Source organism: Doryrhamphus excisus, chromosome 7 (assembly GCF_030265055.1).
Source record: "Doryrhamphus excisus isolate RoL2022-K1 chromosome 7, RoL_Dexc_1.0, whole genome shotgun sequence".
NCBI classification, from domain to species: domain Eukaryota; kingdom Metazoa; phylum Chordata; class Actinopteri; order Syngnathiformes; family Syngnathidae; genus Doryrhamphus; species Doryrhamphus excisus.
In genome coordinates, this window is record NC_080472.1 from 15,646,555 (window position 1) to 15,657,892 (window position 11,338).

The 11,338-nt window shown below is 42.7% G+C and overlaps 1 protein-coding gene across 6 annotated transcripts in view; it reads left to right on the forward strand.

Moving 5' to 3' along the window:
* LOC131132006 (proton myo-inositol cotransporter-like) overlaps positions 1-11,336 on the forward strand; it is a 34,080-nt gene extending 22,744 nt beyond the window's left edge. For all 6 annotated transcript variants that reach the window (XM_058077131.1, XM_058077136.1, XM_058077137.1 and 3 more), the window contains 7 exons: positions 1,695-1,803; positions 7,423-7,586; positions 7,675-7,795; positions 8,241-8,366; positions 8,453-8,571; positions 8,825-8,977; positions 9,690-11,336. In XM_058077131.1, coding sequence (XP_057933114.1) covers positions 1,695-1,803; positions 7,423-7,586; positions 7,675-7,795; positions 8,241-8,366; positions 8,453-8,571; positions 8,825-8,977; positions 9,690-9,916 — 1,019 coding nt within the window. In that variant the 3' untranslated portion in view covers positions 9,917-11,336. The remainder of the gene's footprint in view (positions 1-1,694; positions 1,804-7,422; positions 7,587-7,674; positions 7,796-8,240; positions 8,367-8,452; positions 8,572-8,824; positions 8,978-9,689) is intronic.
* Positions 11,337-11,338: the final 2 nt, after the last annotated feature.

Below are 11,338 nucleotides of genomic sequence, written 5' to 3' on the forward strand. Positions count from 1 at the left end.
CTGAGGAAATGAAGCTGTATGTGTGCGTGCACGTGTCTTTTGCTCTGCTTGAATTTGAAACACATTCACTTTTATGCTTCTTTGTTGAAACAAAAAAAAAACAGACCAAGTATACTGGATGATCGATAAAGTTGTGTGTCGGTGGAGTAAGTGAAGCTCTTCTTCTTGAGAGGGAGGGTGACCCCTCTCTCTTGGATAGTTGATCTTGGTCCATAAATCCTGATATCCCTCACGGCTAATCCGATAACGGCCTCGTGCTCCGGTTCTTTGGGAATCAACTGATCAAACTCCACCAGGTTAGTGCCATAGGAAATGACTCGGACCATAAACTCACCGCTTCCTCCTGCACTGTCTGCGGCCATAGCACTTCTTCTTCATATCATGGCTCAGCTTTAAGACGACTGTAGCGTGCTCAAGGGAAATATTTACAGAAAAACATTTTTAGGGTAGAAGTCTGGTTTGCACATATTTCTACAACAACCGTGATTTATGAGTTTAATGTTTTTCTCCTTCATTAATTGAACAATAACGGAAATCCCCTGCTGCTGTGAAAGGTATAGGGTTTACACTGGTATGGAAAAACAGCACAATGGTGTTTTTATCTGTTATTGCCTTGAAGGTACCACGTTGTACCATGATGAACTCGCCTTAAAAGAAGCGCTAAATATCAAATGTTGAGGAAGTTATTTGTGAGAGGGCGTGAATGGGTTCTATCACAGCATCATTTCATTAAAGAGACACTGAATGGCTCCCACCATGGGTGGGCCAACGCCTATAAAAAGCCGCTCTCAGCATTTCTGAATCAACCACACATGATGATATTTTCCTAAAAAGCCTTTACAAGCGTATCTGGCCTGTCCTTTTCAGAGTCCCTCCCACACACATCTGCTCCCCAATTAAAGCTAGCTGGTGTGTGGATGCACATGCATTCCTTGTCACAACTTTATTCTTCTAAGCCGTGCACACTATGCACACTTACCTCCGCACCGCTCTCACCTCACCAAGGCTTCTCCATCTAAAGGCATGCTGGAGATCAAGTGGAGATATCAATGCATAAGATAGACTAAATAGACTAATGTTGTTAGGTTGTGTATAAATCAGCACCCCGGACAGCGCAGTGAACACGCTATTTTACAGCTATTATGCACTGTACTCAATGAACCGTGGAGGTTTAATTGGTCTGTGTTTGCCTTCTTAGTCATGCTGCGACATCTTAAGAATTCTACATGTGCACAACACAATACACACCGGATGCCTAAGTACTTTTAATATATTGACGATCACCTCATGTCGACGACAAGGAAATAATAGATCCAGCTTACAAAGACTTGCTGTAGCTTGAGGTCGTCATCAATGGAATAATATTCATTGAACGTACTTAATATATACCCAGAAATCACTTGCAACTTTAATCCAAAGAAAAATCACTCCTGTATTTAAGCATGTCTGAAACAAAGAAACCATATCATACCATATTATATCATTTGTCATGGTAATAAAGCACGATGTAGTACAAAAAGTGACACTTTTTGTGCCAAAATCCTGATTGTTTTGGTGTGTGTGACTGCAGGTTGCTGCCCTAAATAGACTTGTCTTCCACAGGTCCACGGACGGGTCATTCAAAGCCAATGAAAGCATGCGGAGTATTTGTTTTTCCCAAATAAATTCAATTCTTCCGGTCTTTATGTCTCCAGATGGCCCCGTGATCTGGCGCATGCTGACCTACCCCCCCACGCGGCGGGCTCTTCTGGTAGGTTGCGGCCTCCAGATGTTCCAGCAGCTTTCTGGAATCAACACCGTCATGTGAGTGTTGGCGTCAGCGCCGTGCTTTTTAGCTCAGTGGAGCGTCTGCGGAAGCAGCAGCTTCACCCTTGAGGTCAGTGAGTGTTTTTTGTGCGACATTCGGAGTATCAGTGATGAGAGCACGAGTGCACTCAGCTCTCTCCCTAAGGACGCAATGCCATCTCTGTTAAAACTTCAATCCATATACATTGTATACATAAATACAAATGCATACATGTGAACCCAATCCTCCTTTTAATGCATCAAGCCTTGTATCACGTTTTTCTATACAAATTAATAATTTTTAGCACTAAAATAACTGATCCTTCTGTTCCTCTCCTGTTTTAATTGCAATTCATTCGCCTAACTGAGTAGGCAGTAATATGTAGGATCACTTTTTACACTTTTTGCCTCATAAACACCACATCAAACGGACACTGACTCACATAGCTTAGTAGTGCTCTATTAAATCACAAAGTATTTCAGGGGTGGCTGAGAAGAAACCGAGCACCTTTTTTTTTTTTTTTTTGCTGTTTTGTTCTTGTTATCTTTCCATCTGTCTCCATCTCACCGCCCCTTTGAGATGAACTATATTACCAGGCTCTGTAAACAATCTGGGGATGTGTGCTGTTGCCTGGTAACCGTCGGAGCAAAGGCAATAGGCTAAGTGTGTGCTCGTACATTCGGGCACTTCAACCACACACGTGTGGTTGTGCGAGATGTGACACCTGACTGATGCAGGTGTGTGTGACTGTATGCATGCTTTACAGTGCTTGCTAAATGAGATCCCCTTGACAGGTTATCATAGGAGGATTTGGATGATGTGACACATTGGATCTGTCACATATCTTATTTGTGTCATATGGAATGGCCGTCAGATTGTACTGTACACTTGTCTTCATCTTAACCAGCAGTGTGAACGGCAGCGGTCACAACTCGGGGCCTACGCTATCCTAGCATTACACCAATGCATCTGGCATTAATACGTGCAGGCTCCAGTCTGCAGTTATGATTCTAATTACCGCCACAAACAAACACAAGGGACAGTTCTGTAGAAATGAAACTTGGATTTAATTTGGAGGCATCAGTGTACAGCTTGGACAGCACATTTGAGATGGCGATACAAGTGAATGCACCTCACAGTGTACATGTCCAATTGTGAGAATCATTATCTACAATAGCTTTAATGGGTGTGGAATTCACCACAGCTAGTTGTGCTCGAGTGCAAGCTGTGACTGGAACCCTCTTCCACTGCCTCATGATGACATCACTGATGAAGCTGGTGGATGTAAGACACCTTGCAACCTTGCACTTCCCACCTTCACCTCGACCAGCTTTGGGACTCCAGCAAACTACAGTGAGAGCCACTATCTACAAATAGCGATTCCCAGGAGTGGCCAGCTAACTGAAATTACCCCAAGAGTGCAATGATCACTCATCCAAGAGGTCACAAAAGACCCCACAACAACATCCAAAGAACTACAGGCCTTACTTGCTTCAGTTATGGTCGGTATTAATGACTCCACCATAAGTAGGTCACTGGGAAAAAACGGCCTGCATGGCAGAGTTCCAGGACCAAAACCAATGCTCAACAAAAATAAGATTAAGGCTCATCTTGGTTTTGACAGAAAACATCTTGATGATCCCTAACATATTTGGGAAAATAGGTCCAATGTGGTTTGTGGTCCAATGAGACTAAAGTTCAACTTTTTGGAAGGTGTGTGTCCCATTACATCTGGTGTAAAAGTAACTCTAGTAGTAGTAACTCTAGATACTGTAGTATCATAGCAAACAGTAAAATATGGTGGTGGTAGTGTGATGGTCTGGGGCTGTTTTGCTGCTTCAGGACCTGGATGACTTGCTGTGATTAATGGAACCATGAAGGAGAATGTCCAAAGGAGAATCCGTTGGTGACATCACGCGGAAACCATCTGGGGTTCTGCAGCAGGACAATTATTCAAAAGACACCAGCAAGCCCACCTCTGATTGGCTGAAGAAAAACAGAATGAAGACTTTGGAGTGGTCAAAGTCTTGACCTGAATCCTAGTGAGATGCTGTGGTATGACCCCAATGTGGCTGACTGACAACAGTTTGGCAAAGTAGTTATTAGGTTTAGGTGGAAATCATTTAGGTTTGGATTTTTTTTTTATTGACTAATATTTGTTTGATGAAACAAAAACTTTTTCACACCACCATATACTGTATCATCACAGCCAGTGTCCTCTATCATCCCTATCAGCCATTTTCCCCAGGTGGACTCTATTATTCATGCATATTTGAATTATTCACCAACTTCTGTCTAGCCACACACGTGTGTTAATAATCTCTTCCCAGCAGCATGACCGTAATACTGCTTGACAGTGATTCATTTGACTTTGATCCACATACTAAGAGTGATATGTATCTTTTTTATGCCAGCACCATGGCAACCACAGTCCTCTACATTTCAGTAGATCCTTGGGTCTCAAACTTGACTCAACTCCCAGAGCGGGGCTCGTGTTTCTTCCTTAATTGGGTGGCTCAGGTGCACCGATTCGAGGGGAGGTATCAAGAGAGGGTCACATGCTGAGAAATTTGTGACAGAGACGTTGTAAAGTAGCCAACCCTATGAGAACCCCTTCTTCCCCGTCATTATTAAGCTTCCCCACTGAGGTCTTACTAATAGCGTCACGGCTATGACCATTGATTGTTTGCTGATTCCTAAAGGCAAACATAATTGTCAGTATGGTGCAGTGCATTGCAGGCAGATACAGATACATTACATAGATGAATGAATGTGTATACTCCTCTATGATGGTTTTACCCTCCTGTTTATCCAACCTTTTCTCTCCTTCTAATTCACTTGTAAATGTGGAACAATGTGCAACAGCAGTGAGTGGAATTAGACATCATCCCTCTCTATTGAGCTGCTAACTCGGATGAAAGGTCAGTGTTGAGAGATAGAGAGATAGTGGAAAGAAGTAGGCATAGTAAAAGATGATGTTGTGTCTGGGCAATTGGATGTGTGTGTGTGTGTGTGTGTGTGTGTGTGTGTGTGTGTGTTGCTCTGGTGGTGAGAATGGAAAGGTTTTGTTTTATAGAATCTTCACTTTGACAGAAAAAAAGACCCATATCAAACCCAGAGGAACACCTTTTAGAACAGTGTGAGGAAACAAGTCACCACTGTGCCCAGCATTACATAGTACTGTAAAAATGATACTTATAGTTTTTTTTAATATAAGATACAATTTTTAATTGCGTTTTCAATGCCAGTGTGAATGGTTGTTTGTCTATAGCCTCACAGCTAGGAGACCCGAGTTCAATTCCACCCTCGGCCATCTCTGTGTGGAGTTTGCATGTTCTCCCTGTGCATGCGTGGGTTTTCTCCAGGTACTCCGGTTTCCTCCCACATTCCAAAAACATGCTAGGTTAATTGGTGACTCCAAATTGTCCATAGGTATGAATGTGAGTGTGAATGGTTGTTTGTCTATATGTGCCCTGTGATTGGCTGGCCACCAGTCCAGGGTGTATCCCGCCTTTCGCCCGAATACAGCTGGGATAGGCTCCAGCATACCCCCTCAAAGATGGATGAACTTGTCCTCAGTTTCAGTGGTTTTGGTGTGAAACAGTGTGTCTGCACTCTGACGTGTGTTTCAGTGGGCCTTTGACACAATTCCACCTCACAGATGGTCACACAGGCAAATGTCATGCTGGAAATGTCACAAAACGCCAGTATTACATGTCCGCCCTACAGTATGTTGGCGTGCTCGTTCCCTCACTGTGCTCCAAATAAAGTTGGCATCTTCTGAATATGAGCACTCTAAAAATAACACGTTAACATCGGTACATAATTCATTAATTATAATAAGAAAGTCACAATAATGTCTTAATTCTTGGAAATTCTATGAAATGAACATCAAACGTCTGCTATTATTAAACAAACTAGGGTTAGACAAACATAGATGTTGATTTTGGAGCTGTTATACATACAAATATATATCAATCAATCAAATAAAAATGTTGATTCATTTAAGTCATTAATCTGATTGTGACAGCTGATATTTGTTTATTTGTATTTTCTTTACAAGAGCATCCTAATCATGGCCTACCTCCTCCCTCCTTTCCGACAGCGCCTTTTTTAATCTAATCACACACACACACACACACACTTAAGCACATACTGTATGTACTTGAATACTAGGCACAAACATCATATTTGCAAAGAAGGAACAGATGGCACTAATGAAGCTGCATGTTTAGGATCACAATATCATAAAAGATAAGCAATGTTTTTACTCTAGGATAACAGTAGAGCCCTGCTGCTTTTAGGGCCTTCATTCATTCATTCATTAGGGTTGCGGGGGTGCTGGAGCCTACCCCAGCTGTCTTCAGGCGAGAGGTGGGGTACACCCTGGACTGGTGGCCAAACAATCACAGGGCACATATAGACAAACAACCATTCACACTCACATTTATACCTATGGACAATTTGGAGTCGCCAATTAACCTAGCATGTTTTTGGAATGTGGGAGGAAACCGGAGTACCCGGAGAAAAGCCACGCATCCACGGGGAGAATTGAACTTCGGTCTCCTAGCTGTGAGGCTTGCGTGCTAAGCACTCGACTGCTATTAGGACCTATTGCAAAAAAAAACTACTACAAAATCCCACGTCAAAGATCCCCTGTACATAATGTGAACAGGCTGCTATTTTGCAAAAATCCTCATCAAAGATCCTCTATATGACAGGAGCACTTTTTCACTATTTTCGCTATTTTGAAGGACCTACTATAAAAAGGCAAGTCAAAAATCCCCCATATGAGAGCATAGTAGTGTTATTTTTAAAGACTGGAGCAGTTTTTTTATTTGTTATGCTGCTATATTTACTGACTACAAAAACGCTACTCAAAGATCTTCTATATAACGGGAGTACACTGCCATTTTTAAGGGAAAAACATACAAATAAATACAAGTAAATACTTCAATGAAAGTGCTGAAATGTCTAAAAATAAAAATTACCCAAAGGATAAAATATAATTAAATGACTTTTATAAATCTGTAAAAAAAATAATACAAATAAAAAGGGCTGCACGGTGCTTGAGTGGTTAGCTCGCAGGCGTCACAGCTAGGAGACCCAAGTTCAATTCCACCCTCGGTCATCTCTGTGTGGAGTTTGCATGTTCTCCCCGAGTTTTCTCTGGGTACTCCGGTTTCGTCCCACATTCCAAAAACATGCTAGGTTAATTGTCGACTCCAAATTGTCCATAGGTATGAATGTGAGTGTGAATGGTTGTTTGTCTATATGTGCCCTGTGATTGGCTGGCAACCAGTCCTGGGTGTACCCCGCCTCTTGCCCCAAGACAGCTGGGATAGGCTCCAGCATCCCTCGTGAGGATAAGCGGTAGAAAATGAATGAATAAATAAAAAAGACATATAAAAGTTGGTGTGTTCAAGGTTGAGAACATTTAAGAACCCCTGCTCTAAATGACTCTCCTAACAAGGTCATCCGACATTTTTATTCCTCTCTCTCCATCTCAATATTATTTCTCTGAGCCGCTGTCATGGTCATCTGTCTCCATCCTGCCCGCCGCCACCTTGTCTACTGTTGTCAATCTGCGTTATCAGGCTATATAAACGTTCCCTCCGTCTCCGTGCCATTTGCAGGTACTACAGCGCCACCATCCTGCAGATGTCCGGCGTGCGGGATGACCGCCTTGCAATTTGGCTGGCCTGTCTCACCACCCTCACTAACTTCCTCTTCACGCTGCTGGGAGTGTGGCTGGTGGAGAGAGTGGGCCGACGGAAGCTCACGCTTGGAAGCATCGTAGGTGAGACATGAGAAAAAGACCCACCGCTTGGAAACATTGAAGCATCTTTATGGATTGATTTGTTATTTTTTTTTGGGGGGGGGGACAGGTACATGTCTCAGCTTGTGTGTGCTTGCTGTGGGCTTCCTGTTGTCAGCGCAGCACAGTCCTCCTGTCACCTTCCATCCTTTAGAGCCTTCGATGGCCAACACCACCTGCTTCAAGTATCAGTGAGTACACACACAACAAGTTAACAAAAGAATTGTAATGGTAAGATATTGGTTGTAATAGCGGCCATTTACCAATGCTCACCCCCACGGTAAAATGTCAGTAAGTGGTGAGTAATGGAGGCCGCCTGGCGCGGCTCCTTTCTTCTGATAGGTAATGGTCAGTGTGTGGGCTTTACTCTGTTTGCGGTGAAGTGAACTCAGCGAAGCCACAGGCACTCCATCTCCTTCATCTTTGTACGGTGCTGCGTCCATTAGATGTTGTCACCATGAAAGAGCACTCTTGTACGGGGCCAAAGTGGGAGTAAATTGTCACAAAAAGGCAATTTACTCTATGTGTGTATGCCTTTTGACTATGAATTTTATTTATATTTATATTACCGGCAACAGGAAGCATAATTAGACGGGTCCTGTTAATGGAAATGGCTTTTCTGTGTGTTGAATTCAGGCTGTGCGAGCCGTGCATGCTGGACCCGGCTTGCGGCTTCTGTTATCGTGAGAATGGCTCGCTGCTGCTCACCTCCTCCTGCGTTCCAGTCAATAGGGCCTCCACTGAGCAGGCGGCATGGGGCAGGTGAGTCACAGGATGCACGGGGGGAGGGTTACCATTTACCATTGAAAGATGAAACATAATTGGCCATTCATGGTCCCCATTCGTAGGTGTTCCAATTCCAGTCAGATGAAGGAACACACGTACTGGGCCTACAACTACTGTCCCACCTCCTTCTCGTGGCTGGTCTTATTAGGATTGATGCTCTACTTGGCCGCTTTCGCTCCTGGTAGGAGACGGCTTTTGTTGTGTGGATGGATAGCTGCAATAGAAAAGAAAGAATAGAGTGACGTGGGATCACCATTGTGGAATCAATTGAGCCTAATGCAAAATCTGAATAGAATCATCCATTAGAGTCAATCCATTAGTGAGTCATTGTTATCATGGAAGAAAAGACTCGAAAAATTCTAGTCATATTTTTTGGTTTTGTACGCAGCAATTATAGAAGAGGTGTTAATTGACGCATGTCACTCTCTCATCAGGTATGGGTCCCATGCCCTGGACCATCAACTCAGAGATCTACCCTCTATGGGCGAGAAGTACTGGCAACGCATGTGCAGCCGGAGTCAACTGGACCTTCAATGTCCTGGTATCACTCACCTTCCTCCACTTGGCCCAATACTTCACCTACTATGGTGAGCTCCGACAAACACTCTTACTACTTTGGCCGTGCTACGTGTATCTTCACCAAACCAAAACGCCCTCAAAATAATACTCCTGTAGGCGAAATATTGGGTACACACAAATATTCTGTCGACTTCCAGCCTTAGTATTCTCATTTGAGTGAGTGGAAAGCTTCTTTGAAAGCTTCAAGTCTAAGAATGTTGTCCTCTCCGTGACATGCTTCCTCCCTGAGCAGCTAACACCTTCTTCCTCAAGCTGTCCTCGCCGCCTCCTCAGTCAACAGCAGGCTTCTTCTCCTCCTCCTCCTCTTCCTGAGACAGGAAGGATTTTGACCTTTCATGAAGCAGCCTATGGATCTATTATTATAATGACTGGGGAGATAATACGTCTCATGAGATGTGCATCCATCTCAACATGCAGAAAAAAACATTATATTGCTATGAATAAAAGGTATTTGGACAACATTAGGTACATACAAATTTAATGATGACCATGTTTTTCCTTACTTATCATTTGATGGTGCTGTGAGTGCATAGATGTGTGTAATAATTACCGATGTGTATGTTTAATTACACATGGAAATGCCATTCTGATTTGACAGCAAGGAAACAAATCTTATGAAAAATGTGTCAGTCAGTTGGTGTTTCCAACACGACGCCCCGATGGGGGGAACTTGACTTTCTGTTCTTTTCATTTTTCTTTTTTTGTTGTATCTTCCCACAGGAGCATTCTTCCTCTACTCCAGCATGGCCCTGCTGGGCTTCATCTTCATCTACGGCTGCCTGCCTGAGACCAAAGGCCGGCGTCTGGAGGAGATCGAAGCGCTGTTCGAGAACCAGCTGTGCTCATGCGGCGCGTCCGATTCGGACGAGGGGCGTCAGGTGGAGTACATTCGGGTTAAAGGGTCAAACTACCATCTATCAGACAACGACGCGTCTGATGTAGACTAGAGATGCTCTCACGTGTTAAAGAACACACACAGGGTGCTCTTGGTTTTAATGGTGAGCTGAGAGCCTCTGGTTGACCTTGTGAATGTTTGTGTTCTCAGTTCCTCCTCTGAATTGAAATTTGGTGGACGAAAAAGTCAAACCGTGCACCACACTAAATCAGCAACGTGTAGAGGTTGTGTGTCTTCCTTGTGGACACTTGAACAAACAACGGCAACCATAAACGAGACAATAGCACTCTCTTAAAGCCTCTGTTGAAGGATAATAGTCCATCATTTTGCTCAAGTTGTCCATTTCATTATTCCGTTTCAAATGTAAGCTTGTAGCACGGTCTTATTATTTAGAGTAGCTCCCGGCTTCTATTTTTACGAGACGCATAGTGACAGTGGGTGGCTGCAAACACCAAACTAGTAGCACTAAAAGGACTGCTGCTGAGATCTCTTCTTCTTTCATTTGCTTCATTACATGTGCAGCAGGTTCGATGCCATGTTTCCGAATCCAGTATTTAAGATTATAATTGTGCCTGGTGTTTTGTGACGGGTGCCCTCTCAGCCCAAAAAGTGCACAAGGATGTTGAATATGTTATAATTTATTTATTTTTTACTTTTACATGTCCATGATTATTTTTTCTTTTTGTTGGTGTTGTCTTCCACTGCAGCCTTATGTACAAAACCCATCATATTTATGTCATTTGTGTCTCATGATGACGACTAGGTAGACTTTAAAGTACTAGTAGATGGTTTGCTGCTCGATAAAAACTGGTTTTAATGTTAAATGTCAGAGCAGATGTCCCTTCATTAACTGGCATTAAGTGTCAACTACTGCAGAATACTGTAAGTCTCAGAATTCATAATAACCCAATATAATGAGCTCCAATACAAAAGCTATAGCAACAATATAGGTGTTATTGGCATTGACATCAATAATAAACATATTGGCCAATGAACTCCTTCATGCAGGTGTACCTAATAAAGTGTCCAGTGAGTGTATATTAATGAAGGATAACGCTTCATGTTATGATAGGATTCAATAGGTTATGCAACATTTGTCCATTGTCATTTGTCATTCATAAAAATGTGTCATGGATTGGTTTGAAAAAAATAATTTTGCACTTTTATCAGACAGTTCCATTCCCAGACTGTGCGACTTGTGACCAAATATTGCCGTGATTGTTCCGGACTGCACTTTTGTCACAATGTGCTGTGTTTTTGCAGTTGTGTTAAAGCTGTCCACGTGTGGACAGTTATTGTGTACTTCTGGTGACATCATGTGTGTTTCTACAGTTTTCAATGAAGTAGAAAAAAGACTAATAGAGTGATGTATAGTATATTTATTCATTATTGTCTGAGCTGTACATGTTTTGCGAGAGTTTATATTCTATAAAAAAATATATCTCGAGTGTACAAGGGGAATTAAATAAACTGC